At 52.8% G+C, this 25,470-nt stretch overlaps 11 protein-coding genes across 11 annotated transcripts; 5 read left to right on the top strand and 6 right to left on the bottom strand.

Moving 5' to 3' along the window:
- Window positions 1-143: 143 nt before the first annotated feature.
- P152DRAFT_482249 (uncharacterized protein) lies at window positions 144-2,539 on the bottom strand (the record flags this gene model as incomplete). The annotated part of the gene is made up of 2 exons (XM_033681876.1): window positions 2,082-2,539; window positions 144-2,032 (listed from the first exon to the last, which is right to left on the bottom strand). Exons 1-2 carry the CDS (start codon window positions 2,443-2,445, stop codon window positions 144-146), a joined length of 2,253 nt encoding a protein of 750 aa, XP_033533835.1. The 5' UTR covers window positions 2,446-2,539.
- A 207-nt stretch (window positions 2,540-2,746) lies between these two features.
- P152DRAFT_458604 (mitochondrial ribosomal protein 10) lies at window positions 2,747-3,695 on the top strand. Its single transcript, XM_033679501.1, has 3 exons — window positions 2,747-2,966; window positions 3,055-3,134; window positions 3,236-3,695. The coding sequence occupies exons 1-3, from the start codon at window positions 2,828-2,830 to the stop codon at window positions 3,320-3,322; spliced, it is 306 nt and encodes a 101-aa protein (XP_033533834.1). The 5' UTR covers window positions 2,747-2,827; the 3' UTR covers window positions 3,323-3,695.
- Window position 3,696: 1 nt separating this feature from the next.
- P152DRAFT_28093 (uncharacterized protein) lies at window positions 3,697-7,168 on the bottom strand. The gene is made up of 2 exons (XM_033674920.1): window positions 3,948-7,168; window positions 3,697-3,758 (listed from the first exon to the last, which is right to left on the bottom strand). Exons 1-2 carry the CDS (start codon window positions 6,905-6,907, stop codon window positions 3,746-3,748), a joined length of 2,973 nt encoding a protein of 990 aa, XP_033533833.1. The 5' UTR covers window positions 6,908-7,168; the 3' UTR covers window positions 3,697-3,745.
- A 2,174-nt stretch (window positions 7,169-9,342) lies between these two features.
- Window positions 9,343-10,860, top strand: P152DRAFT_397631 (glycosyltransferase family 34 protein; the record flags this gene model as incomplete). The annotated part of the gene is made up of 3 exons (XM_033676420.1): window positions 9,343-9,781; window positions 9,834-10,122; window positions 10,173-10,860. 3 exons carry the CDS (start codon window positions 9,343-9,345, stop codon window positions 10,858-10,860), a joined length of 1,416 nt encoding a protein of 471 aa, XP_033533832.1.
- Window positions 10,861-12,420: 1,560 nt separating this feature from the next.
- Window positions 12,421-13,066, bottom strand: P152DRAFT_458600 (uncharacterized protein). Its single transcript, XM_033679500.1, has one exon. It carries the CDS (start codon window positions 12,816-12,818, stop codon window positions 12,510-12,512), a length of 309 nt encoding a protein of 102 aa, XP_033533831.1. The 5' UTR covers window positions 12,819-13,066; the 3' UTR covers window positions 12,421-12,509.
- A 166-nt stretch (window positions 13,067-13,232) lies between these two features.
- Window positions 13,233-13,879, bottom strand: P152DRAFT_27999 (uncharacterized protein). Its single transcript, XM_033674914.1, has one exon. It carries the CDS (start codon window positions 13,764-13,766, stop codon window positions 13,389-13,391), a length of 378 nt encoding a protein of 125 aa, XP_033533830.1. The 5' UTR covers window positions 13,767-13,879; the 3' UTR covers window positions 13,233-13,388.
- Window positions 13,880-14,368, bottom strand: P152DRAFT_27998 (uncharacterized protein). The gene has a single exon (XM_033674913.1). It carries the CDS (start codon window positions 14,320-14,322, stop codon window positions 13,993-13,995), a length of 330 nt encoding a protein of 109 aa, XP_033533829.1. The 5' UTR covers window positions 14,323-14,368; the 3' UTR covers window positions 13,880-13,992.
- Window positions 14,369-15,328: 960 nt separating this feature from the next.
- On the top strand, window positions 15,329-18,714 carry P152DRAFT_417204 (kinase-like protein). Its single transcript, XM_033677082.1, has 4 exons — window positions 15,329-15,573; window positions 15,628-16,073; window positions 16,125-17,943; window positions 17,992-18,714. The coding sequence occupies exons 1-4, from the start codon at window positions 15,373-15,375 to the stop codon at window positions 18,394-18,396; spliced, it is 2,871 nt and encodes a 956-aa protein (XP_033533828.1). The 5' UTR covers window positions 15,329-15,372; the 3' UTR covers window positions 18,397-18,714.
- Window positions 18,715-18,923: 209 nt separating this feature from the next.
- Window positions 18,924-20,228, top strand: P152DRAFT_482244 (uncharacterized protein). Its single transcript, XM_033681875.1, has 2 exons — window positions 18,924-19,280; window positions 19,396-20,228. The coding sequence occupies exons 1-2, from the start codon at window positions 19,127-19,129 to the stop codon at window positions 19,959-19,961; spliced, it is 720 nt and encodes a 239-aa protein (XP_033533827.1). The 5' UTR covers window positions 18,924-19,126; the 3' UTR covers window positions 19,962-20,228.
- Window positions 19,949-21,972, bottom strand: P152DRAFT_27897 (S-adenosyl-L-methionine-dependent methyltransferase). Its single transcript, XM_033674905.1, has 12 exons — window positions 21,815-21,972; window positions 21,695-21,726; window positions 21,574-21,644; window positions 21,460-21,497; window positions 21,387-21,405; window positions 21,246-21,340; window positions 20,967-21,196; window positions 20,749-20,916; window positions 20,630-20,705; window positions 20,405-20,577; window positions 20,341-20,354; window positions 19,949-20,293 (listed from the first exon to the last, which is right to left on the bottom strand). The coding sequence occupies exons 1-12, from the start codon at window positions 21,857-21,859 to the stop codon at window positions 20,187-20,189; spliced, it is 1,068 nt and encodes a 355-aa protein (XP_033533826.1). The 5' UTR covers window positions 21,860-21,972; the 3' UTR covers window positions 19,949-20,186.
- Window positions 21,973-23,131: 1,159 nt separating this feature from the next.
- P152DRAFT_417194 (putative P450 monooxygenase) lies at window positions 23,132-25,470 on the top strand. The gene is made up of 3 exons (XM_033677081.1): window positions 23,132-23,644; window positions 23,891-24,087; window positions 24,139-25,470. The coding sequence occupies exons 1-3, from the start codon at window positions 23,458-23,460 to the stop codon at window positions 25,297-25,299; spliced, it is 1,545 nt and encodes a 514-aa protein (XP_033533825.1). The 5' UTR covers window positions 23,132-23,457; the 3' UTR covers window positions 25,300-25,470.

The raw sequence follows: 25,470 nt of genomic DNA, 5'->3' as shown, positions 1-25,470 counted from the left end.
TCCATCGACATCCTCCGATACTCTGTATCTCGCAATATCGACAAGCAACCATACCCCCTAAACGCCCCAGCTCGATCTGCCTCCCAACTCCACTGCCGTAAACTGTAACAACCGGACTCACAAACTGCCTCCCAACCCCCACTCTACCCTCTAACCCTCCGCTTCCTCGCCTCCCCCGCCCCCCCACCCAACTTCTTCGCCACCCCCAACCGATTCTCCTTCCCCTCCACCAGCGGCGCGATCGCGTCGAGCTTGACTTTCCGCGGCGGCACGAGCCGGCTCTTTCGCTCTACGGGTCGTGGGGTCGGCTCTTTGACGGCGGGTTCGGACGCAGCGTCGCTGCCGTTGTCGGCGTTGAGGGCGCCCTCGGGCTTGGTGGTGAGGGCGTTGGTGGTGGGAGGTTTGAGTGAGCGGGTTGTCGGGGTGCTTTCTGAGACGACGGAGAGGGAGACGGCGGGAAGGGGTGCGGGTTTAGGGAGAGACGAGATATTGGACTTTGAAGTGGTGGTTGTCGTTGGCTGCTTGCCACTTTGCTCTTCCGCGGCGGTCGACGCCTCTTCCTGTGCGGTGTCGAGCATCGAATTCTTAGGCACTTTGCCAGGCGTGCCGTTCGTGGAACCCAGCCCTTTCGTCCGTTTGGTACGCGGTGTTCGTTGTCGTTGCGAAGCGCTACGGGCTCTCAACGATCTTCTGGCGGGGCTGGGTACCACCAAATCATCGACCTGAGCCTCTTCCGTAGTGCTCGGGACGGCGTCAATAGCCTTAGCTGCAGCCTCCCGGATCACCTCCATCTCATCAACGCTTTCATGCCATTGCAATTGCTTCCGCTTCTCGGACGCATTGACTGATTCTCCGGGAAGCTCTTCGAACAAATTTTCAGAGTCAGTTGCCAGGGACTTGAGCCGGTACCGGACATTCTGCGCCCCGAACTTGTTCCGGCCTGTATTTCGTCTCGTCATGTTCGCCAGTTCTCGCGTTTCGGTTCGGAGCTTAATCGTCTCGTGGGTGTCGTTCAAGGAAATCTTAATCTTCTTGGTTTGGGTTTGAGGATCAACCGGAGGCCGTGCTCGAAGCGAGCGTCGTGGATTCCACGAGCTGGTGATTGTGTCTTCTTCGCCTGTCCATGGCTTGTTGCTCACCGCATCATTAGCTCCATCCGTGCTAAGTGATAGCTCGATGGTGGAATTCTCTTTAGGAATATTAGGAACCATAGGCATTGATGGAAGCTCTAAATTCATCGTCGGTGACGCCAATTCTTTCTCCTGCAGCGCTTTCGTGGGCGACGACAGAGCCTCACGGACCTTATCGGAATCCCGACGATTCTCGATTGATTCCCTCCTCGTCGCATTGGTTGATTTTGATGCCTTGCTAGCCGCAGCGCGCGACAGGAAATCTTTCAGGATCTCGGTATCGTAGTCGAGATGGATATTGGGAAACTGCGGTCCCGTGAGAGTCACCTCCTGCGTGGGAGACATCGTGTCTTCATCTAGCGATGCGGCCTCATTCTCGTCCGTAGTTGTGTCAGGTGCGCCGAGGACACAGAGTTCAGTGCTGTTGTCTACGGCTGGCGGAACCATGAAATGCAGCACTTGGTCGTTTTCTAGACGCATGGTCTCAGTGGCTTCATGCTCAGATCCTTCGTTATCTGTTGTAGATGTCTCTGTTTCTGCATCATTGGCTACCCTTTCATTCACCAGGGGATCGTGCTCAGCACCTGCTGTGGCATATTCAGAGTCGCTGGGTGACTGTGTTTCCCCCGCTTCAACTGATGGGTTCCCGCTCTGGCCACATGACTCTTCGCCGCCAGTGGATACAGGATTGGGCCCTTCCATGTGATCAGTTGCCGTAGTGTTAATGATGTTTTCGCAGGAGTTGGCGTCTCCTTCAACAACGGTAGGTTCAAGCGTTCCATCACGTTGAATTCTGGTTGGCGTTGATGCAATCTCACCCACGGACACGCTGACAGCACCGGTGGGACTGTTCGGTCCAGGAAAGTCTTGCACAGCTGAAATTTGCGGAGCGGCACGTTTCCCTACGCCACATTAGCATCCATATCTCGAACCCATCGATGCGAAACCTACTCCGCGGCGTCCCCCACTCCTCCTCCTCCTCTACCTGCGTCGACCTCCCCTCCGCGCCCCCAATCTTCTGCCTCTTCACCGCCCTAGCCGCCCCCTCAACCCGCCGAACCTCCCCGTCCGCGTTCTCAGTCGCCATGCCCCCGACCAGCTGCGCGCCATCGTATCGCTTCCAGATCTTATGTGACGGACCACGCTTGACGAACGGGGATTCCGGGGCGCGTTCCCAACCGCGATGGACTTTGGGGAGGGGGAGCGCGCCGGGGGAGAAGATGGGGTGGTAGGGGTCGTGGGGGGGTGGTGTCGAGCGGGACGGGCGCGAGGGCGGGTCCTCGTTCGAAAGGGGGAATATGAGTTCCACCGGCATGGTTGTGGAATAATTTAGTTATAGACAATATGGTGGGGACGGCATGAGGATGGTGGATGGCGTGGAAGGGAAAAACGTTCGGAGGAGTTGTGTCTTGACTTGGTGATGAATTGGGTGCGGAACCCTGGAGGTGTAAACAAACTGTTGGTGGGTGACCTGCACGACGGCACGTGACCGCAACCCTTATCATCCATTTCTGAGAAACATCCGACGTCACGTGACACCATCCATCCCTGCAAATCACCAACTTCAAGAAGTTCAATCCATCAATCCAACCAAGATTCTGATCCTCACGCCGTCAATCGACCCTGAGCGAGCGCCTTCCTCTCCACACCATGTCATAGCCTCTCCCACCGACATCCCACCCTAATCCTCTGCCACGATGGTCCCCAAACCCCCCGTCACCGGTCGCCCGACCGCGCTGAAGGCCCCTCGGCTGCCGCCAATGCACAAGTTCCGACTGCGACGACCGAATAAGATGTCCGAGAACCCGTGTATTACGATCATGTCGTCCGTGCTTGGTACGTGTTGGGCCTCTCCGCTCTCGGTTTTCCCCGGGCCGAAGGAAGTCACGAAGGAAACATTTGGTGCTAACTGATTTTACTACAGGATGCTGGGCGTCGTCGGGATACACCACGTCAGGATGTATGGCCATGGAACAGCAATTGCGGGCATGTATGGACGCACAGGTAACATCCCTCTCTTCTCTCCCCATCTCGTTCTTGCCGCTCCTCGATGGCAACAAACCATGGTATCAATTGGACGAAATGGCTGATGTCGGGTGAAACAGAAAGCGCCGCAGAAATCGAAGAGCACGATCAATTACCACCTGGCAAGGATGTATCGATATATGAAGGGGCCGCATAAACGGGGTTGATTGCGGCTACGGGAGAAAGAGAAGGGCGGTGGAATCAGCGTGTACCATTACTTGTATACAGTGGGAGCTTTGAAACCGCATCATTATATGTTAAGCGGACCGGCGCAATGAGAAATGCATGGACGGCGCAATCCGATGGGAAAGAAACCCTGCGATATCGACACAGCTCGGAAGGAAGATCGTATGGTCAGGATACCTGCAATGCGCAAAGGATGGGAAACAGCGCATTTGGTGATAGATTACATTGGATGGGACATCGAAAGAGCAATCTCCCGCATCCGAAAACGCCAACGCCGTCTAGTGCAATGCTATGCTATCCGACATGAATAATATTATTTCGGTCTCTCGTATCTCCGTTGCCCATCTCGACATCCCTCGTCCCTCTCTCTTTTATTTTCCCTTCATCTCTCCTCTATATACCCCCTATCGATCCACCACCCAATTTGCCCACCGACACCCACACCCCGCATCCCCCCCATCAATCCCCCCGGGGCCCCCCTCCCCCACACCCACCCTCGTCGTCTCGAACGGCCCCCGACTCGGATTCACCGGCGTCCCACCAAACGACCGTAACTCCACCTGAATCTTATTGCTGTCGCCGACGATCCGCCCCCGCGCGTCCAGCTGGTAGCAGTAGATCATCTTGTTCTGCAGGTCGCCGCCGTGCCGATCGAGGGTGATGGTGAGGGGGTAGGGGAAGGAGCCGGGGCGGAGGAGGGCGTTGGCGGAGGAGTCGGCGGCGCGGACGTCGGCACGTGAAGAAGAAGAAGAAGAAGTTGTCGAAGTCGAAGTTTGCGCCTTGTCGCCGCCCTCCGCATCCATCACCTTCACTGCGCCCTCCCCCCTCGTCCAAATCTGCACCAAAAACCTCGTCTGCGCCCATGTACACCTCGCACTCGCCCCTTCAAACGCAGCCCCACCATCCTCGTCCGCCGCGATCTCCCCCAGCCCGGGGTCGGAGACATTGACGAAGCTGACGGACTTGAGGAAGATGCTGCGCGGGAAGTAGGTGTAGAAGCCGTAGTGCTCGGTGGGACGGCCGCGGTTGTAGAGACGGAGGGGTTGGGCGGAGGGAAGGGGGTGGAGGGAGGCGGGAGCGGCGAGGCCGTTGGGGAGGATAGAAGGGAGGGGGATGAGGGTGCCGAGGTTGAGGTTAGAGATGGATGTGGAGGTGGAGGTGGAGGTGGAGGTGGAGGTGGAGGTGGAGGTGGAATCAGTGGAGGAGTCGGGGTCCTCGTCGGTGGTTTGGCGTTTGGCGAGGCCAGGGTCGTCGGGAGCGAGTTCGCTAGCGGGGAGGAAGGTGATGAAGAACGGCGTCTCCTCACCCTCAAAAGGAAGCGTATTATTATCCGTCGTGTTCCCCAGAAACGCCTGATCTTCCAGGCTCGGAGGGTCCGGCGACGGACGGAACAAAGAGTCCGTGAACGCGTCGCGCTTCCCAAGGACATCCGTTCCAGGTAGGCCCGTCCCGTTATTGAACCGGATCTCTAGCCGGAAGTTCGGCTCATCCGGGTTGTTCGGCGCGATAGATGGCTGCTCTTCTTTGGGGACGGAGCAGCTCCACATCGTCGTAGGGTTGACGCAGCCGTTCACGATGGAGTCCAGTCGCGGACGCGCAACAGTCATGACCCCGGTGGGGATGGGTGGGTAGTTGGTCAGGTTTAGCCACTGGGACTGCACGGGCATGTCTTTCGGGGCGCGTCGCGTCAAGGTCATGGCGAGCGCGACGATCAGGGCGACGAGGGCGAGGAGCGAGATGCAAATGCAGCCGACGAGGCAGCATCTCTTTCGCCGCCGCTTCTTCTCCGTAACGGTCTCGTGCTTTCGCTGTTTTTTCCACGGGAAGAAGGTGAAGTTGAAAGTCCGCTTGGGCTTTTCCTTTACCCTACCGCTCTCCCTTTCGGCCTCCCGGACGTAGGCTTGGTACTGTTCCATCGGGATCACATACTGAGTTGGATAAGCTTGCGCTTCTCGCGGGTTGGTGCGGGAGCCAGAGCTGCCCATGTATGAAGGCAGACGACGTGGGGAAGACGACATGCAACTTGATATGCCGCTCGACTGTTCTGGCTGAGGTCTTGACTGTGCTGGGGGTGCACGAACGGGCGGTGGGGGCGTAGGTGCTTTTATAGTCCCAGGAGCCACCACCGTCCCTGTTGCCGCAACGCCGACCACCGGAGACATCTCACTCCTATGCGAGTCCGGCGAAGCGATATCACGTTGCGGACCGCGTGAAGGTACCATACCACCTCTCTCCCGGGAGTTCTTTATCTCGAATGCGATTTTGAGGTCGTGACCAAGGATGATGGGCACCTCGCGATCGTCCGGGCTGATGTAGCTCGCGCGAGAGGTATTGATCTCCTTCTCGCGCATCCTAGCCCTAGTCGGAGGGTTTCGTCCGTAGAATCCATCCGGGTCCATAGGGGTAGGTGGCAACGACCGATCCAGCGTCGCGCCTAGAAACTCCGTCGCGTGCTTCTCGTCCATGGAGCTGCGTTTTGAATCGATGTCGGTCGCGGTATCGGAGTCTGAATCGTGTGCTTTATACTTCTCCGCGATCTCCGGCACGATTGGGGTGCTCTCCCCATCTTCTGTCGGCGTGCCGAGCCACCGGGCGCTGGCGGAGCGGGTGAGTTCGAACGGCGTGGTGATGACGTTCCACCAGCCGCGTGATCTACGTGGCGTTGGGAGGAGGGTGGTATCGACAGTCAGATTCGCAGTCGGTCGGTTTCTTTGGGCGTTGGGTCCGATAGGTGTATCGTCCTCCTCAAACAGTGTCGCGGTTGACTCTACGCGTCTTCTCGTTTTCCCCTCTGACTCCTCTTCGAACACAGTGGCTGATGAGTCTCGCGGATTTCTTTTCGGCCCCCCTGGTGTACCGACCGGGAGCCCAAACGCGGAACTGTCAGCAATGTAATCTTCAGGTCGGAATGTGGGCATGGGTGGGATGTCCTCGGTCTGCCGATTTGGTCGATATCCAGCCGTGTTCACCGAGTAGATACTCGACGTTGCACGTGGCCTCCTTCGAATGGTCGATTGCGGGTTTGTGGCACTGTCATCTTCCTTCGCTGGGGTAACCAGAATTGTTGGTGTAATCGGCGAGTTCGGTGACGGGTCGCTGTCGTAGGATCTCTGCGGCTTTTCCTGTCGCTTCACCCGCGTCTTCCGCTTCGGCTTTTCTTCCGATGGATATAGTTGTAAGGGAGGTACGGCTCGATGCCGCGAAACGCTGGTGTCGACTCGGATACCGGGCTTTACCGAAATTCCCGCTCGAGCCAATGCTTGCCGTGATTTCAACCGCCGTGAATATAACCGTTGGCTCCCCGAATTGGCCCTTGCCCTGGATATTCCTAGCCCTCTCAGAGAGCTGGAGGCGGGTTTTTCTGGAACTGTCAGCCCGCCTTTGGCGCCGCGGCTGTAGTCTCGGTAGTATGCTTCCGGTTCTTCGATCTCGGCCGTTGTACTGTGTGGAGTTTTGTCGAACGTTTGCGTCCGATAGTTCACATGGTGAGATTTGACGTCCCCGAAGTGTTTCGGAGAATCCGAATCCTTCGTGTGTCTAAGGCCGATTTGGTCCAATGTCCGCATGACGTGAGTAGTTTTTGCGTGTGAATATTAGAAATGCTAGTGTCCTGCACGAAGGCAAATCGGTGATCGAAAGAAGGTGATGTAGAACAAAGGAGAGGTTAGGGTGAGACTCTGTCGAGGACCTGTCTAGGCATTGGGAGCGAAAGTGACAAAGAGTGATCGAGAGTCTCGAGAACAAAGAAGGTCGAAGCTAATAAGGCGAAGATGCTGCTCTGGCTATCAACGTTCCTATTGTCGAGAGCCGTAGGCAGCAGGTGAAATGGTAGAAGGTAATTCAATACTGTAAGCGAAGGACAATAGCGATCAATAAACAATAGCAACACGCAACAATAAACCCTTTCGAAGAACACGACAATAACAAGGTTCAAGCACGAGGAAGAAATGAGAAGTCTAGAAGTCTAGAAGTCTAGAAATCCCACCCATTTGCCTACATTTCCCTCCATGACGCGGCTACACGAATCATCCACCCCAGACAACCATAGAGCGGCAGATCCAATGCGTCCTACAACAGCTCATCCGACACTCACGCGACGAAGGGCGTTTCATTCGTCCAAGTAAATGGAGCCTCATTGTCGAGCGGTTGCAGAGAAGCGGAAGGACGACGAGTGGTTGGATAAAGAGGAAGTTGGTGAAGCGGGATGCCAGTCGGATGGAGGCCATTGGGCGCTTGCGGTCGACGACCAAAAATAAACCCTGGCACGCGACCCAATAGGACAGGCGGCTCGGCGGTCGAGATGCGGAAAACTGGATTCAGTGGGCTGCTGCACGACATTCAGTGTTTCTACTTTCCAGCGTGTTTCTTCCATGGCTATAGATATTGTTTCCTGTAATCCAGTAAGTCAACGTCTCTCCCAGACTGAGGAGGTTCGAGATGGCGAAGAATCATGTAAGCCTCAACATCGAGATTCGAGTCAGGTGACTGGATGACAAATATGAAATGGCATCACGTGCCACGTGGTGTGCCCGTGGAGCCCGGTTGGGAAGGAGCAAGGGGCTTTAAGGAAGGCGCCAAAAATGCCATTGAGAGCCGAGAGTTCAATACTTTGCCAATTGGATTCGAATTTCTACCAGAAAAAATTCCGGAATTCCCTGGATTCCCTGAATCCCCTTAAGCTATTGTAGTATGTTTAACTAAGAGTTTTGCAGATCCATCGTTCTTAGTACCAGTCTGGAGGTCAGGATGTCAGCAAGTCATCAAGTCAGCAAGTCCTTAATTAACAAGCCACTCGAATCTTCCAGGCTGCCCTTCACTTGACTCGCTGTGGCTCCAGAGTAGCTTAATATGGCTGATTCAGTTGAGCGATGAAATGCCTGGTTGAGATCCATCAACCAAAAGACACGACACCCCAACGATCAAGGTTCCAAGAACCCCTTGTATGAATTAATTATTTGGTGAGATCGGATCTGATAGATCAACGTCTGACGATGAATCCAACATAAATCCGAGTCCACCTCCAGAGCGACGGGAATGAAAGCACGCCACTCGATTGTAAAGCCTATCAACTCGTATCAAGCATCCAAGGGGGACCAAATTAAGATGAGGAATCCCTGACGTTGCATTCGTTGTTCTTTTCTTGGAGAGTCTTGATGATCCCCGTTTCTGACATCGAGGGTCATCAGACACTTTGCTCTCTCCTATTACGCATAGGTACCCTTCGGTCTTAAACCCCCCTCCTCCATCGCCATTGCTCACAGTTTCCAGCTTTCATCGGGGATTTGCAATCGATGGTGAAATTGCTGAGAGGGAGAGAGTTCAATCCAGACATCGACAGAGGCAGCAATAATAAGGTGACTGAGCAGCCAGGGCCGCCGATCCTTGTATGACCCCCATCCCTGTTCCCTTCACCAGTGTTGAACCACTAAGGGTCTTGGACTTTTCAAACTCCATCTCTCAGGCTAGAAACTTTGTTCCCCCATTCACCGTATTACTCCGTATACTGTACCACATTGCTCACCGAACAGTAGACCTGCAGCACCCGTACAACCATACCTAGAATCCACCGATCGTACATTCAAATCTTCAACCGTCGACACTTACTACGCTCCTCGAACGACGTGGATCCTTTCCTTCAGCCGCATGTCGCCGGCTCTGACGACTCCCGCTCATCGTCCGCGTCGATGTGTTCGCTCCCGTAACCGATCATCCCCTTCCTGACCGTCTGTACGACTATCACCAAAACCTCAATAATATCCCGACCGTCCTCACGACCAACCATCCCCAATCCTCCACTGCCCTACGCGGCGTCGTAACCCTGGCGTCCATCCCATCCCCGACCACCACCCACTCTCACCATCGCAGACGGCCCTCCTCCCTCCACCTCCAAACATCGAATCTCACTGATCCCTCAAATCCTACCTCTGCATCGACCTCCTCCCTCCCACCCGACCGCTTCGGTCACCCTCTCTCCGCGATCCCCGGCACCCCTGCCCACCCCATGTCTCTCTCCCGCTCTCCCTCCCCCCAACGCGGCGGCGGCTGGTCGACCCCGGGCCTCATGACCCCACGCACAGGGCCCAGCCGCCGCCCCTCTCCTCGTCCCGGCAGCAGCGGCTACATGAACGGCAGCGCGAACGACGTGTCGTGGGCGACGGCGGCGGCGCGTAGCGCGGAGGTGCGCGGGTATCCGTCGTTCTCGACCCGGAACCAAGGTTTCTTCGCGCGACATTTCCGACGGATATCGCAGAGATTGCCGGAGTTTGCGCCGGGGCAGTTTGCGGAGAAGGAGAAGTTGGGGAGGGGGAGGTGGGCAACGAGGCGAGGGATGCGATGGGGTGATGTGGTGACGTTAGGGGGGAGGGTGTTGCGGAAGATGAAGATGAGGGGGTTGGTGGTGGTGGTGTTGTTGGCTTTGGCGTTCTTATTTTATGTAACACGTGAGTATTTCGGGTTTCCGGTACTTTGGAAGGGAGGCTAATCATAGGACAGCGCTGCATCGAGTGTACAGACGAGCGCCGATGTTGGGCGGCGGAAGCAATTTCGTCATCATGTTGGCGGCGAACGAGGGCGGCGGAGTCATGGAGTGGAAAGGGCCGAGGGAATGGGCGATCGAGCGAGACAGCATCAAGAACAAGAAACGCTACGCGAAGAAATGGGGATACGAGCTGGAAATCGTCGACATGACCACGAAGAAACGCTATGCCCACGAATGGCGAGAAAGCTGGGAGAAAGTCGACACGATCCGCAACACCATGCGCAAGTACCCGCAAGCGGAGTGGTAAGCCCCCTTTTTTTCCAACAAATCCATATAATTCTGACGTGAACCAGGTTCTGGTGGCTTGACCTCAACACCTTCATCATGGAACCCAGCTACTCCCTCCAATCCCACATCTTCTCCGACCTCACCCAAAACACCTACCGCGACATTAACTACTACAACCCCCTCAACATCACCCACCCCCTCACCGCCACCTACCTCGATCCCGCCACCCGCTCTCCCACCGGCGACAACCTCCCTTCCTCCATCCACCTCATCGTCCCGCAAGACTGCTCCGGCTTCAACCTCGGCTCCTTCCTCGTCCGCCGCTCCGTCTGGACCGACCGCCTCCTTGACATCTGGTGGGACCCCGTCGGCTACGAGCAGAAGCACATGGACTGGGAACATAAAGAGCAGGACGCCCTCGAGCACCTCTACCGCCACCAGCCCTGGGTCCGCCCCCACGTCGCCTTCATCCCCCAGCGCAAACTTAACTCCTTCCCCCCCGGCGCCTGCGGCGAGGGCGACGATCCCCACATCCACTATCAGGAGTCCGCGCGCGACTTCGTCGTCAACATGGCCGGCTGCGAGTGGGGCCGCGATTGCTGGGGCGAGATGTACAATTATCGGACGCTGAGCAATAAGTTGAATCGGAGTCGCTGGGAGCGGTTGAAGGATTGGGTAGCGGATTCGCTGCGAAATCAGGGGGAGGCGTCGGAGGAGACGGGGGAGAACGCGGATGGGGAGGGTGAACAGTAGTCGACTTTCGTCCGTGAATTTCTTTCGGCTTATTTTCTTACTTGCAGATAGACTTTGAACGGCGTTCGGGACGGCTCTGCGATGCGGATCCACTAATTCAGATGCTGAAATCTCCGCATCGGCCTAGGCGTTGGCGAGACTCAAAGGAGGGGTTCTCGGAACTCTCGATCCTCTCGAGGCTGTTCGATCTTCGCTTTTTCAATGGGAGTATTTTTCTCGCATTTTGCTGACACCGGGGCTGCCCGATAGGCGAGTGGGACTGAACGGAAGCATTAATATAGCTGGGATCGAATGAGCATACGATCGCGTTAACCTGATTTGTTGCTGCTTTGGATTTTAATATCGTCTGGGGAAATGGATACGGAGTTTGAAGAAGATCATCCTGATCGCCCGCGCCCCAGCATGTTGCGGATGCCCACTTTGGGCTAGGTCCGGGAAATTAGCCTCTCCTTTTCTGGAGTAGCCCCACCGCATATCAACCTCATCTCAATTCTTCCCCTCTGCTTCCCTGCTTCGCTTCCCATTTTTAGTGAGTATGGCTGTATGCCACGTCGATACGCGAAGAAAGTCTTCTCGAGCTATCAACGATTCGGGATGCTCTACTATGGATAGGGAACTGTGATCTGACTCCGGATTGGAGGAAGTAAGTACATACCCAAGGCGTTATGAGGTGGAGCTCTGTATTCCACGGGGCAGAAAGCGTAACCATCACCGCTTCTCATCACCGATGCTACAACTCGCACGGGGATTTGGTATGCATGACGCTTCGGGCGGCCGGGAGCGGATATAAGCGAAAGGAAGCCCTGACAAAATAAGTCTGGATTGCGCAAGGTTCCGTGAAAGTCCAACGTGCCGTACTCCCAAGCAAGCGAAGCTGTTGCACTTAGGGGATATATGGAAGCCTTAGAGCGGGTGAACACAGCCTAGACCATTTTGTAGGGCTGGTAAAAGGGTCGGGGTGGTCATCTGTGGAAGCTCGAGGGCCCAAGGAAAGGTCCGCTTGACCGAGGATCCTTGCGAGACGACGAAGATGCTTTCACCGAACGGGCATTGTAGTTGGGTATTAAGCGTCTAATGGACATCCAGTGAGAGGGCGGTGGCGATCGGAGATTCTCTAGCATTGCTCTCGCCCCAAGCTCTAGGTAAACACGTGTAAAGAGGATAAAGTATGATGAACTGAATTATGAAATGGGTAGACAGACACGTGAGACCAGAAGCGAGCAGATATTGAATGTCGAATATGTCAAATGGTTGAGAGGTATGAGAGACATGGGGCAGTGTGATTGATCCGTCATGGGATTCTGGGAGAAGTACTCAGCTGGGTGTTCCAGTCCTACTAACGCAAGCGGAATGCGAGACGCAGGCATTCGAGATGTACACGCTCAAGTACTATACGGAATAAGACGCCCTTATAATTCAATGCAAACGCTACGGTACCTTTCTCCTTGCCGCAAAACCATTTACAAGCATCGCTGCCCACATATTTGATTCATACCTGCTTAAAGCCACCGTACTTTATCCCAGTGCTCGACAACCGCGCAAAAACAACTGCCCACCAAGTCCGATAATGGTGTATCCGCAACCGGATGGCGGTCTGGTGTTGCGGATCTGGTGTTGTGGATCTTCCTTGCTAATTGGTGTTGGTCGCGTCATCTACTGCGAACCGCCCTCAAGATGACTGAGACGTCCAAGCACGTCCTCGAGCTTCGTCGCCAATGGATAACTCCTGCTGATGCGCATGTCAACTCTTTCCAGCGCGAGACACACGTCTGAGCAGCCTTGTCGGCCTCCTGTTTCAGCTCGTACAGGTGCGCCAACTTCCAGAGGCCGTAGACGGAGTCCGGACGGTCGATGCCACGAAACGCTTCGATCAATTTGATCGTCTCGAGAGATAGTTGTTCCATGTCTCCCAATCTCCCCTCTCGAGCATAAACGCGGGAAAGCTCGCCGGAACCCATCAGGACGCCTAGATGGTCTTTGCTCAGACTTCTCTTTCCTACTTCAATGCCCCAGCGAAGCAGATCACCCGCAAATTGGAGGTTTCCCATCTCAATGTGGATCTTCGAGAGGTTACATAGGGCCCACAGGGTCCAAGGATGCTCTTTGCCAAGCTGCCTTTGTCTTTGGATATAAACCTTGTTCATAATAGGCAATGCCTCGGACAAACGCCCAAGATCAAGCAGAGCTATGGCTTGATTGTTCATTGTACTAAGCATGTCGATGTGTTTCTCCGACTCTTTTTCCGAATTCTCAAGACCTTATGATGGACATCCAGGCTTTCCTGATACCGATGCCAGGATCCTAGAGTAACCCGAGTGCGGCCAGCGTTTGGGGATTATCTGGACCCATAGTCGACTCCATCCCTTCTGTTGTAGTCTTCTGCAGCTGAAGTGCTTCATCATATTTTCCATGAGCCAATACGATCGTCCTAACTGATCCATGGCTTGAAGTGTTTGCTCCTTTTTTGATCCATAACGTTTCGACCGTGCCTGTACTGCGGAGGTCTGCAGCCGAATTGCGTCTTCCAACTATCCTAGACCCCAACATACGGCTTCTAGCCTCAGCATTGCCATCATGGTCTTCTCGTTGTTCCGACCTAGTACCCAGATCAGGGCATCCTTCACCATCCGTAGGTGATGAGCGGCCTGGTCAAATCGACCCCTGTTCGCATACACATAGCCGCATTTTGCGGAATTTTCGATCTGTTCCTGGAGGAGGAACAACGAAGTAGGGTTAAAAAGCGTGAGTAGGTTTATTTTCGGCTCTCCGTGTGAACCAGCTGGCATCAAGGAAAACTGCCCAGCGTTAAGGAGACAGTGATCAAGGTGCGGCACAGTGGCTTCGTGAAGCTCCCTATCTGCAATGCCGGATTCTCTGGAAGGGAACGAGACGGACTCTAGCAACATGGTCAGAGCAATACATCCTCAAAACTCGCGTTTTTGTCCGACAGGACATCTCGAGCCCAGGCGTGGACCAATGGGTGGAGTGAGATCGTGCCGTCCTTTCTATCTTGGCTGACAAGGGAAAGACTCTCTAGTTCTCGAACCGCGCTCTTGACTTTGTACATGTTAGGCTCAGTCTTTTCGCATTTGAGGAAACTTGGTAGCGGCTTCGGCACCCTGGGGCGCCGGATTAGAGCGCTCCGTAATCTTGAAGCAAAAGAAGCGACATCTTTATCTGTGACTTCCTTTCGATTTCCACTGCTCGGAAGTAGATATCGACTCGAATGTGTTCACAATGGTAAAAAAATAGTACTTTGAGCAAGTCCGGTGCGTCTTTGTTCTCGAAGGTTTGCTTTATTGCAAGGAATTCCCAAGACACATCGAAAGTTGAGTAAACTGTCAATATGTTCCCATCTCCGAATGGTCTTGCCGTTTCTGATGGCCTCCAATGCTGCAGCTGGGACACCGCATCGCGGGTTGTCGAAAGCAAATACCCTTGCCTTTCTTCAGAAGATGGCATCGATGGCTGTTCCCAAACGAATAGACCAATTCTCGTTCCAACTAGTGGAAGCCCTTGAATCTGAATGGGAAACGCTGCAAAACATCACCGATGACTTTGTTCCTTTGATGAAACACTTCTGCATATAATTTTTCTGGGAGCAAGAAACGACGGATCTTGGATATAAGGACTTCATTGTCGACAAGGAAAGCATAGCACCCAATTTCGATGACGGAACGGTCTGGGATTTCCGCTACTCATTCGAGAATGCCCAAATTCGAGACCAATTCGGAACAAGGCTTCCGTCTCGTGGTCGCAGCCCTGGATAAGTATTGTGAGGAAGCACTCAGCATCATTAAAGCGAGATGGGCGACTTCCAGGCAGGTTCTGAGTAATGAGAGATGAAGAGAGGCAATAGATAAAGTGGTGCAGATGCCAGATGTTCAGTTTGCATCCTCATGCGACGAGAAACCCCCGGTGCGCACACAGAGGCTTCCACTTGAGAACATACCCAGAAGTCATGCTTCGCCAGATATGTATCAACTGGGAGTTTTGCTGCCTTCATTGTAATATATATGGTGCAATATTGGGATATATTATGCACATGCATTCTCAGGATGGAGAATATCCTGTACTGGCCGACTGGTCATTAAGTTAGGCGGATTAGTATAGATTTCCTCGGATGCGATCCCGATGTGCGTCGGCGATGAGAGCTAGTTTCACGAATGGTATGTAGGAAATGTGTGTGATGAGACCTTTTTATTTCGAATCCTGTTGTCGGGTCTAGTATTCCGATCTTACTGAACCTGAAGGAGTTGCAGAATTGCGAAATGATTGATGTTAAAGATGAGATTAGATGGCAGAAAGGGAGAATTGGCCAGGGGTGGCTACATGTAGGCAGGGGGCGGAGTTATGCCTGAGACATTAAGGCATTATACATCCAGTCGCCGTAGCAACCACGCCAACGTTTGTCAACTCCTCAATCATCATGAGATCCATGACTTGCACACTTTCCCCAGCAATTCAAACAAGGTCAAAATCCACGAAAATCCCTTTAGGTGATCAGATACCATGTCTGTTCACGCCGACCCACCACCAAGCGTGGTGCCCGAGCCGAATGGCATCACATACATAACCGGTGAGCAGCTGGGCAAAGGCGGCTTCGCCATCTGCCATCGGGCGGAGGTGGCGGAACGAGGGAAGGCGACCGGTCGCATTATCGCGTTGAAGATTGTGAAGTCGAAGATGGAACCGGCGAAGATGGCACAGAAGGTAGATTCAAATGAATTGACGCCAATTGCGGACAACATATCTGACGAGATCTAGTTTGTGACTGAGCTCCAATTGCACTCGAAGCTGCAACATCCGAATATCGTCGAGTTTTACCGTGCATTTACTTTCGGGCCGAGTACATATGTTGTTTTGGAAGTATGCGATAACGGCTCACTGGCTGATGCACTGAAGAGACGAAAGTTTTTCACCATGCCCGAGATCAGACGGTTTCTGATCCAGACGTGTGGGGCAGTCAAGTATCTGCATGCACGACAGATTATCCATCGGGACCTGAAAACAGGCAATCTTTTCCTAGACAGCAATATGAACATCAAAGTCGGAGATTTTGGGCTGGCTGCGGTCATGGTGAGCAAGAACGACGTGTCGCTGAGACGGACGACCATGTGCGGGACGCCAAACTACCTTGCCCCGGAGATTCTGGAGAAAGGAGGGAGAGGACATAATGAAAAAGTGGACTTGTGGGCAATTGGCATTATCGCGTCAGTCCATACCATTTGATTTAGGCGGGAAAAATACTGATGATCGTCTAGTTATACGTTAGCCATTGGAAAGGCACCGTTCCATGCCCCAAAACGCGAAGACATCTACAAGAAGCTACAGATGTGCGATTACAAGTGGCCGGACCCTTCGAAAACGCAGAACGACATCTCCAACGATCTTCGAGATCTCGTCGCGACATTGCTCGTACACGAGGACGATCGACCATGTCCGGATCAGATCGTCAGCCATACGTTCTTCAAGACCGCCTTCATCCCCGAGACCATGGAATCGAGCTGCACGAGTGTACCACCGCGATTTCCAGCCGTCCGACCGCCAACAGCCGCCGTGATCCAAAGAGGCTTCTCAGATAGCTGGTTCCGATTATGCAAAGCCTCCGGCGTCGGCGAGTTTGCGCCAGGCAAGCTATTCCCGGTCATCGGTGGCCGAAAATTGCGGTCCGTCGTTCGAGATTGTGAAAAAGAGCTCCAAATCGGCCGCCACCCGGTGGTTCCAATTCCAGAGGGAACGATCTATTTGCCATACCCTGACCGGGTCGATCCATTCTCGGTCGACCCCAACGCACAGCTGAGCGACATCATCGAAGAACGAGAGCCATCTGCCGAAGGCCGAGCGTTGCGAGAAACGTCTGCAAACGAGCCGGGAACAACGAGAGCATTGGCGGAGAAAGCAAAGCGGATACGGAGATCGAAGGAAAATACCGAGCCTGCTACCACTGCTGACGACAGAGAGCCCGAGGCCCAGTTGCAGAGGAAACCGGCTCGAACTATTGCGTCTCGAACGATGGCGTCCGCGCCAAAGCGCCGGGCGATTGCTACACAACGATCGCAGTCTATTCAGGTGGCGAGAGTACCGGAAATGAAAGTGGATTCGAAGATACCGCAAACGACCAAGGTGGTTGAAACTGTTGTAGTCAGCGCGGACACGGAGAATATACCTCCAGCGGCCCAGGAGAGTACAAGGCAGACGAGAAGGAATAAGGCAGTGGCGATGGAGACGGTACGAATCGTCGGGAATATACAGGAGCCGCCAGTAATGCCCCGTGAAACCTGCAGAGTTACGAGAAAGAATTCGAAGAGAGCGGCTCCTTTGCGAGAGCCTGAGCAGCCCGAGCAGCTCCAACTCATGGAGATTGCTCTTCCAAAGAGGCCTGCCTTGACTGTCATGCCCAAACCAGTCGTCGACCAGCAGAGTTCAAGGCCGTCATCAAGAGACGGCATGACAGTGGCTCCTAGACATGCTGGTGGCGCAGCGCCGAGGGCAACGCGCATTCCTTCGGGTGATGTAGGGCCGAAGGTCCCGTATACCGATCCCGAGACGGTTTTGGCTCGCGTCGCGAACCTTCGGGACAATATTGCTGACGCACTCAGTAATCGATATGCAACTCCAGGTCGGCTCGCCAAGCCCAAACTGCCGTTCATTTCGAAATGGGTCGACTACTCCAAAGCCTATGGCGTTGGGTACATGCTCGAGGACGGGAGCATCGGAACGGTCTTGAAGAAAGAAAAACCGAAGCCAACCTTCCCTGTGACGTTGGCCGTGGTGCGGAACGGCTACGCCAAAGTGCGTGAGGTGCGAAAGAACCCGGACGCCATGCTCTCCCTGCCATTCGAATATTACGCCGACTTTGGTGGCGCTGGCATCCGATCCGTTGGTCTTGGACCTGAAATGAAGAAAGAGAAGGTTGGGATCTGGCTAAAGCTCGTGTCGTACCTTGCGAAGCAAGTGTCGGCGGACGAGGCCGAGAGCGCAGCGACGAACTCGGCAACCGAGACGCCGGACACTATCGTCAAATTCTATCAACGGCTCGGCAATGTCGGGGTATGGGGGTTTACTGATGGGTCGTTCCAGGTTCGTCCCGAGCCGCCCCTCGTCATGAAACGCGCTAACCTTCCCTAGATCAACTTCCCCGACCACACCAAACTCAACCTTTCTTCTGACGGCCGATACTGCAACTTCCTCTGCCTCTCCAAGGGCGGTATCCGATTCCTCGAGCAACATAGCGCGCTGAACCGCGAGTCCATCAACGGTCGCAAGTCCTTGCACCTGCCCATCCACACGCTGCTATGGGATGCCGAGAACTATCCAGTCGCGGTCGACGTCGCACATGCCAACCATCTGCGCGGGAAGCTGCAATTCTTCCTCGAGGCCCTCGATGAGTGGCTCAGGTGCAAGGGTGTGGGTGTCCTATCCGAGGAAGCGAAATATCTCCGGTGGAACGGGAGCCATACGGAGGAGGGGAAGAAGATGGACTGGGTGACCGTCGGGGCTCATGGAGGAGATGTAGAGAGGTATTCTCTTTAAGAGGGGGTATATTGCGCACCTTGTGATATTGTTCTCTGGGCATACCTATTTTGGTACGGCATCTGCACTGTTTATAAGTCATTGCGCCATTTGGAATAGAGGCACCATTGGATGAGCGACGACGCAGGATTATTCATGTTGTTCGGATTAACGACCTTCAAAGATTTCTACAGGCTCTACTCAACCATGTCTCCGTGATGCTCCGCGTTCTTCTCAGTATAAAATATAAATCGCCGATACACTGGGGATTGTTTGTAAATGGATTGCCAACGGCTCTGACGGAGGGATACATTAACACGAAGCTCTTTGGGTCTGGTTTAAATCACAAGTAAAACTATATACCAAACTATACTCTGCCTGAGTACTGAAGTGAGAAGTTTCAAATCCTAGAGGATTATTGACGTTGAAATTTGATGTTGATGCTGCTGAGCTGCCACCTGATCAATACAGCTGAGGCCAGGAGAACTTCTATGCCTTGGTGCCTGACATTGCTCCTCAACCTCGCCTCAGCTGCGTCATCGTCTTTTCGGAGTCGAAAAGTCGTACGAGCAACGAAGCGGTAATAATACCGAGTTATCACCATCGAACCCTCCAGCTCCCGTTTCTTCATCTGCAGGTGCTCGAATTATGATTTCTCGGCGGCGTTTTGTTAAACACTTGGGGATTTCCTTACACTAACTGCCTTCGCTATTCTCCTAACTGTATAACAAGCTATACAAGTATTCCCTCCATGTCTACCAGAGGCAGCGTTCTCCTCATTGACGGGGAGCCCTGTCGATCCCTTAATGGAGTCTGCGCATGCACAAGGAATAGCTATGTCGTCAATATCCCAGAGCCGCGAATAAAGGAAGCTCAGGTCCAATTTGATACAAGCAGCTCCAACCGTACGTCCACCCGTTGTCTAGCAAATGGCCTTTCTCTCCATACCACTCGTGACCGCCGCGCTCGACATCAAAGACCATCCACCGCCATTGACCGACGGGATCTGACCACCCACAGGCCGCCACCAAGCCGCGCCCTTCTCCGCCTTCCTACGCGTCCCTCTCGACTGGTTCCACTCTACCACGACCGGCTTCTTCTCCGACGAGACGCACACCTCGATCCGCCGGACCTACGACGCGCCCAACGCGCCCGAGCATACGCGCCGACAGTTCTGCGGGTACTGCGGCACGCCACTGAGCGTGTGGAGCGAAAGCACGAGGGAGGACGCCGACTTCATCAATCTGACGCTGGAGAGTCTGGTGGACGGAGAGATCTCGGTGCTAGAGGAGTTGGGGCTGTTACCTTCGGGAGAAGAGGAGGAGGAGGTTGGTGAACTGCAGGCAGTACGGGCTTCGTCGAGTGGAGAGCAATTGGTGGCGAGAAAAGGGTCGCCGTGGTTCGAGGAGATGGTGGATGATGGGCGGTTGGGGAGGGTCAAGCGGCAGAGGGGAGGGCACATGTTGGCGAATGGGCGGCCCGAAGTCGAGTGGGAGGTTGTCGAGTTTACGAATGGGGACGAGAGTGGCAGGAACACGCCGTCGAAGAGAAAAATAGGGCAGATGAGCGACGACATGGACAGGTGATACGCATAATGATAATGGCGCTATGGGAATAAAACGGTTGGGACTTTCGATCAGCGCGCATTTATGGGGGTTCGGAATTCGGTGGCGATGTTTACCACAATGAGGAGTTGAAAAATGTCGGTTGAAGTACTGGCATTGGAATACATATTCCGTGTTTCAGCATATCAATCGAATGTTTCCTGTCGTTCAAGCCTATCTTGTGACACGTATATGCCTAATATGTACCTAAACTTCCCTATTCGGCATCTGATCATAATTGTAAACGCTTAACTCAAGCACAGGGGGCGTATATGGCCCGTGATAGGAATGCCGTACGGCTTGTGGTAGGTTGGCTCAGTCCATGTCAGTTACCCCGGATAACGATCGTCTGGTTTCCTACCCCAGAGAATTGGACTTCTTTTGGTTAACGTCATGGTCGAATTAAATGAAGGCCTTAAACTCACATAGAAAAGTATGCATGGATTCCTCGATCACGTATAGCGGACCTCACCTGTGCAATATGAACCTGAACGCTCGTTTCCGACCAGCCTAATCCGTGAGTCATGAGCTTGAGGGAAAAGCCTTCCAAGCCGTCCGTAATATTGACTTCGTTCCATTTGCCGATCTCCTTCAATTTCTTGGACTTGGTTAATCATGATTCTCATAAAACGATGCTCGAGTCGACTTACGCGGTCCTTCGGCCAGGGATTTGATGGCCACATGAAGTCGCGTTGCTGGATATCAACAAATCCGGCTTCGAGAAGCCTGGGGCTGTTAATTGTGTAGGCAACAGAGGAGTGGTACTCACCATCCCTTGTAGCTGTCGACTTGACATATTTCTTTGCCAAAATTCTCAGACGCTGTAATCATGTTCCTATCCCACTCTTCCAAAGCGGTGCCAGCGTATGTATGGTCGATGCACTTCATAGGTAAGATAAAATCCTTGACTTCAATATAGCCTCCAGGCGCACATGCACTGAGCTGCTCAGCAGACTTGATCTTAAAAGGGAGATGATACTTACTTACTCGAATGCATGCTTGAAGACCTGCCTCCAGTCTTTGAAACAGCCTCCCATCACCCGGAAGTGTACGAGATCGAATTTTGTACTTCCGAAGAGCCATGTGTCCTCGGCATCGTCGATGATGAATTTGCAATTCGGGGGAACGAAGCTGGGCTGGGTCGGTGCTAAATCAGTGCCAATCACCTCGCAACTGGGAAACTCGTCCGCGACGTCGATGGCCCAGATACCGGTGCCCTGAATATGATTAGGTATTCGCCTTGCGCTGGATACGGGAGACACTCACTGTACCGATGTCAAGTATGTGATGTGGGTCAGGCCCAACTGGTGCGAGAAACAACTTTCCATCAAGGGTCAGTTGAAACAAATGATGCTGCAAGTCTTCTTTCTTCAGTAGGTAATCGTTACTAGACCGCAAAGAGCTTACCCAGTCGATCGGACTCTTTCTATGCAGCCAGTCAGATACAACCGTGATGCGGACCGGGTCTTAGAACGCCTACCTCGTCACAAGGAAATACATAGGATCCAGGCTTGTATGCTAAGGAGCGAGATTAATAGACGGAGATAAGACAGATCGGTGCGGATGAGCCGCATGCCGATGGGCGAGAACAAACCATGGTAGCTTCTTCCGTTCTCGCGGCGATAGTCGAATATGCTTTCGGCCAAAGATGTGGATGCAGTTGAACTGAACCCGGTTACCCAAAACGCTGCACCCCTTTAAGTGGTAGGACATACGCATCATCAGCCAATGCGGAATCAGAATCAACCTACAGTCTCGGAGTATCAGCTTCGGCAGCTCCGTAGGATAACATTCAAATGCCCCCCATAACCCCGGACAAAGCACGAGAAACCTACATCGACTTCAACCGTTTGAGGAGCCGAATTCTGCGTTCCGTCCATGGTTGCCGTAATAAAATTATATCATTCAACAGGACTGCACATGCGAAGATCAAACCGACTGGATTGATGGGGAAAAACGGTAGATGGAAGGGGCATTCAGGGGAGAAGAAGAAACGGCCTCGCTGAGGCTATGTAGCTGTTTAAAGTTTCCGGATAATGGGCAAATGTGTCCGATGTGTGGATGCACAGCATATAACGTCGTTGTTTGGCAACCATACCCTCCATTTCAATCCCGATGTACTGGACATGACGTTTGTTCTGGCCGTACTGCTGGAATGACGGCAAAGCAAGGGAAATATTTTGACAATATCATAGTAATCCCTAGCCCCTCGGTATGTATACTAGTAGAAACTAGAAATACCATATGTGAATCAATGTCACACAAGTGACGACGGATTGCGAGAAAGGAGGACAAATCCAAACCAACTCGTGGGCAACTGGAGCAAGGCCAAGCCATGAGCTGAACCATACCATGCAATCCCATTATCCTTCGGGGAGGAAGAAATTGAGTTACGCTTCTTGGCATTTCCCTCAGCTCATCTCCACGACTTTAACCAGAACACGGCGGAGAATTCACCAAAACAGATCTCTAATTAGTAGTCGCCTAATTAACTAACTAGGAAAAGAGTAGTTAACTAACTATACGTTTTGATATTATGCTGTTTTTGAGCGAATTGGGCTTGTCTATGATGGTGATAGTGGTAGTTATCGTTAGGAGAATTCCAAGAAACGTAACTCAATTTCTTCCCCCCCAGGAGGCATATTATGAATGAAGGAATGAAGGAATGATTGATTGATTGATTGATATTAATTGATTGATTCCTGCGCCCGTTCGGGCCAACTTCAGTCGGCCCATGTGGGGAACTAGCAAACTAATCTACATGACGGTGCCCGCTGTGGAGTAGACTACACACTGCTCTCATCCTCCCTATCCAAATCCATGTGGCCGAGACGGCCGGTACTGAGGGCCGTCCAGGTTCTCTACTTTGAAAACAGTATCGGGAATGCTGTTCTTGCTCGCTTGCATGCATATTATGAGCGAGGAACTGCATGAAGCGGAGTTTGGTTCTGCACGTCTGCATAAGCGTCCTGCTAGGCCACAATGTGATCACTACCAAAAGAACTGGACTACACAGCTCCCTGACTCGCTCCACCTGATAGGGATATCATTGGGAATGTGGCTCGAAGCTGAACCAGGTAGCTGCATTTCCGCAGGCATTATAAACTAACATATAACTGAAATGGAGAATTATCAAAATATTAGCCAGCAACCTGCAACATCCTGGAAACCAACTTGCAGTCGAGCCACCGATCCAGTGAATTGAACTGATACTCGTATTAACCGAGTCACATTCTGTGCTCAAACTTCAGTCTTATGGACCTCTTGCTTGTCGGGTTACGATCTGCCCCGCTTCATATTGCGACGATCTTCCCATTCCGTCGCTCCTGACAAGTCATAAATAACCCAGAGCAAGGGACAACAAAGTCGTCGGAAATCTCACTAGTCAGGTAACTTTCGTTACTCACATTTCGGATTTTTCTTTTTCGACCAAGGAATCGGTGCAATTGCGGCGAGACTGGTGGATGTTTCGTTCAAAATGCACTTCTTCACCTTCATCTTCATTGTTGCCGCTTTCCTTCTTACTCTCAAGTCCATTAAACAATATGTTGGGCTCCGTCGGTTCAGAGGCCCTCGAGGAGCCGGATGGAGCAGACTCTGGATGCTTCGAGTATTAACGTCCGGTCGGATGCATAAATATTTTGGCGAAGTCAACGAAGAATATGGTGAGCGATCCAACCTTCCCTAGAGAACCAATACCCGCATCAAATCATTTGGTAGCTTGAACCAATTATCAGCAACCTCACGTCGAAATCCCGAGCTCTTTATATAAAGCCAAGGTTTCGTTAGTTTTGAACGAGATTAAAAAGAGTTGGAAGGGTGGATTCAAAATGGAGAGATACTCCGATCAATATTGAATCCAAATACAAAGTGTAATTCAACAGTCGTGGACGTTGCTGACGACCTAGCAGGATCGACGGCGAGAATCGCACCGTCGACTCTTTTGACCAAGGATGTTTCCCTTATCCGGCGAATGAGTGCCGTGAGAAGTCCTTACACTCGTTCCAAGGTGTATGAAGCTTTGCGTCTACATCCGGAAAGGGATAACATCGTCAGTTATCGAGATGAGGCCATACATGGTCAGCTCAGAACCAAGATGAGTCCAGGGGTAAGTTGAGTTAAGAACAACTTCGAAATAATAACGGCTGAACAGAAGTAGTACTCTGGCAAAGACAATCCAAATCTGGAAATGGAGATCGAGGAACAAATCTTGAATCTAATTGCTCTCATAGAACGTAGCTACACCTCAGACTCTGAGCGCTATAACCCTGTCGACTTAGCCAGGATCATGACTTTCTTCACTTTGGATGTGATCTCCGGCATCGCATTTGGAAGGCCGTTCGGGTTTCTCACTGATAATAGTGATCCATTCGGCTACCTTCAGAATCTCCGCATGATGCTTCCAGCCATCATGTTCTTTAGCGTGTATCCTGAGCTGCTGGGAATTTTGCGACTGCCTGCGGTTCAGTATTTTTTTCCAAAAGCTTCGGATGCGACTGGAGTTGGGAAGGTCATGGGTTGGGCGAAAGAGTCTGTGGCTGCGAGATTCGGTCCGAACAAGATCGAGCAGAAGGATATGCTGGGCTCGTTCCTAGCTCATGGGTTGACTCAAGAAGAGCTTGAGAGCGAAACATTAACACAGATCACGGCCGGTTCTGATAGCACGAGTACGGCTCTACGCCTCGCTTTAATGCATATCTTCACCCATCAGGGTCCGTGTTCCAAGCTCTTGGAAGAGTTGACCAACGGACTGAAAGATGGCAAGATCTCCAGGCCGATTATTCGAGATTCCGAGGCGCGCGAATTGCCTTATCTTCAAGCGTGCATTAAGGAATCTCTTCGACTATACCCTCCCGTGACTGGGATGTTGTCCAAGAATGTCCCTCCTGAAGGAGATACCATCGATGGGATCTTCGTTCCGGGTGGCACTAGCATTGCATGGAATAGTTGGGGAATGTGCCATGAAAAGAGCTTGTACGGAGACGATCCCTATGTGTTCCGACCGGAACGATGGTTGCTTCATGACAAAGCCAGTCCTGACGACGAAGCTAGGCTTCAAGCCATGAATGATACCGTGTGGATGGTATTTGGATACGGTCGGTTCGGCTGCCTTGGACGACCGGTCGCCATGATGGAGCTCAACAAAACTATTGCCGAGTTTGTGCTGCGATTTGATTGCCGTGCGGGAGGAGGCTTGGAGAAGATGTGGGACGAAGAAAGTTTCGGCTTTTTCCTTCATCGAAACATGTGGATGAGGATTGAGAAGAGAGATGACAAGCTCGTCTGGGGGAAAGACAAATTCCATGCCCAAGTGGAGTGAAGCACGTCCACACTCGAGACGGTCGCAGAGGCTTAAAGTCCCTTGGTGGACATCAACACAGGTCAATTCCACCAAAGGCTGTGTGCTCTTCCTCCTAAAAATAGATATATCACGAGGGCGGGAGCGGCCATCTCAAGGCATGACAAGCGTACAGTGACTTGCGAAATCAGT

Source organism: Eremomyces bilateralis, assembly GCF_010015585.1.
Source record: "Eremomyces bilateralis CBS 781.70 unplaced genomic scaffold P152scaffold_10, whole genome shotgun sequence".
Lineage (NCBI taxonomy): Eukaryota > Fungi > Ascomycota > Dothideomycetes > Eremomycetales > Eremomycetaceae > Eremomyces > Eremomyces bilateralis.
The sequence above is the reverse complement of the archived record's forward strand: the minus strand, read 5'-3'. Positions and strand labels throughout refer to the sequence as shown.

Coding starts and splice junctions, on each gene's coding strand:
- P152DRAFT_417204 (XM_033677082.1), top strand. CDS start 15,373: ATGTCTGTTCACGCCGACCCACCACCAAGCGTGGTGCCCGAGCCGAAT. Junction 15,574..15,627: donor CGGCGAAGATGGCACAGAAG/GTAGATTCAAAT, acceptor GACGAGATCTAG/TTTGTGACTGAGCTCCAATT. Junction 16,074..16,124: donor TGGGCAATTGGCATTATCGC/GTCAGTCCATAC, acceptor ATGATCGTCTAG/TTATACGTTAGCCATTGGAA.
- P152DRAFT_27897 (XM_033674905.1), bottom strand. CDS start 21,859: ATGGACGGAACGCAGAATTCGGCTCCTCAAACGGTTGAAGTCGAT. Junction 21,727..21,814: donor CTCAAACGGTTGAAGTCGAT/GTAGGTTTCTCG, acceptor CCGAGACTGTAG/GTTGATTCTGATTCCGCATT. Junction 20,578..20,629: donor ATCCCTGGCCGAAGGACCGC/GTAAGTCGACTC, acceptor ACCAAGTCCAAG/AAATTGAAGGAGATCGGCAA.
- P152DRAFT_458604 (XM_033679501.1), top strand. CDS start 2,828: ATGGTCCCCAAACCCCCCGTCACCGGTCGCCCGACCGCGCTGAAGGCC. Junction 2,967..3,054: donor GATCATGTCGTCCGTGCTTG/GTACGTGTTGGG, acceptor ATTTTACTACAG/GATGCTGGGCGTCGTCGGGA. Junction 3,135..3,235: donor GGGCATGTATGGACGCACAG/GTAACATCCCTC, acceptor CGGGTGAAACAG/AAAGCGCCGCAGAAATCGAA.
- P152DRAFT_28093 (XM_033674920.1), bottom strand. CDS start 6,907: ATGCGGACATTGGACCAAATCGGCCTTAGACACACGAAGGATTCGGAT.
- P152DRAFT_458600 (XM_033679500.1), bottom strand. CDS start 12,818: ATGGGTTCCGGCGAGCTTTCCCGCGTTTATGCTCGAGAGGGGAGATTG.
- P152DRAFT_417194 (XM_033677081.1), top strand. CDS start 23,458: ATGCACTTCTTCACCTTCATCTTCATTGTTGCCGCTTTCCTTCTTACT. Junction 23,645..23,890: donor CGAAGTCAACGAAGAATATG/GTGAGCGATCCA, acceptor ACGACCTAGCAG/GATCGACGGCGAGAATCGCA. Junction 24,088..24,138: donor GAACCAAGATGAGTCCAGGG/GTAAGTTGAGTT, acceptor GAACAGAAGTAG/TACTCTGGCAAAGACAATCC.
- P152DRAFT_27999 (XM_033674914.1), bottom strand. CDS start 13,766: ATGTTGCTAGAGTCCGTCTCGTTCCCTTCCAGAGAATCCGGCATTGCA.
- P152DRAFT_27998 (XM_033674913.1), bottom strand. CDS start 14,322: ATGCCATCTTCTGAAGAAAGGCAAGGGTATTTGCTTTCGACAACCCGC.
- P152DRAFT_482244 (XM_033681875.1), top strand. CDS start 19,127: ATGTCTACCAGAGGCAGCGTTCTCCTCATTGACGGGGAGCCCTGTCGA. Junction 19,281..19,395: donor TGATACAAGCAGCTCCAACC/GTACGTCCACCC, acceptor GACCACCCACAG/GCCGCCACCAAGCCGCGCCC.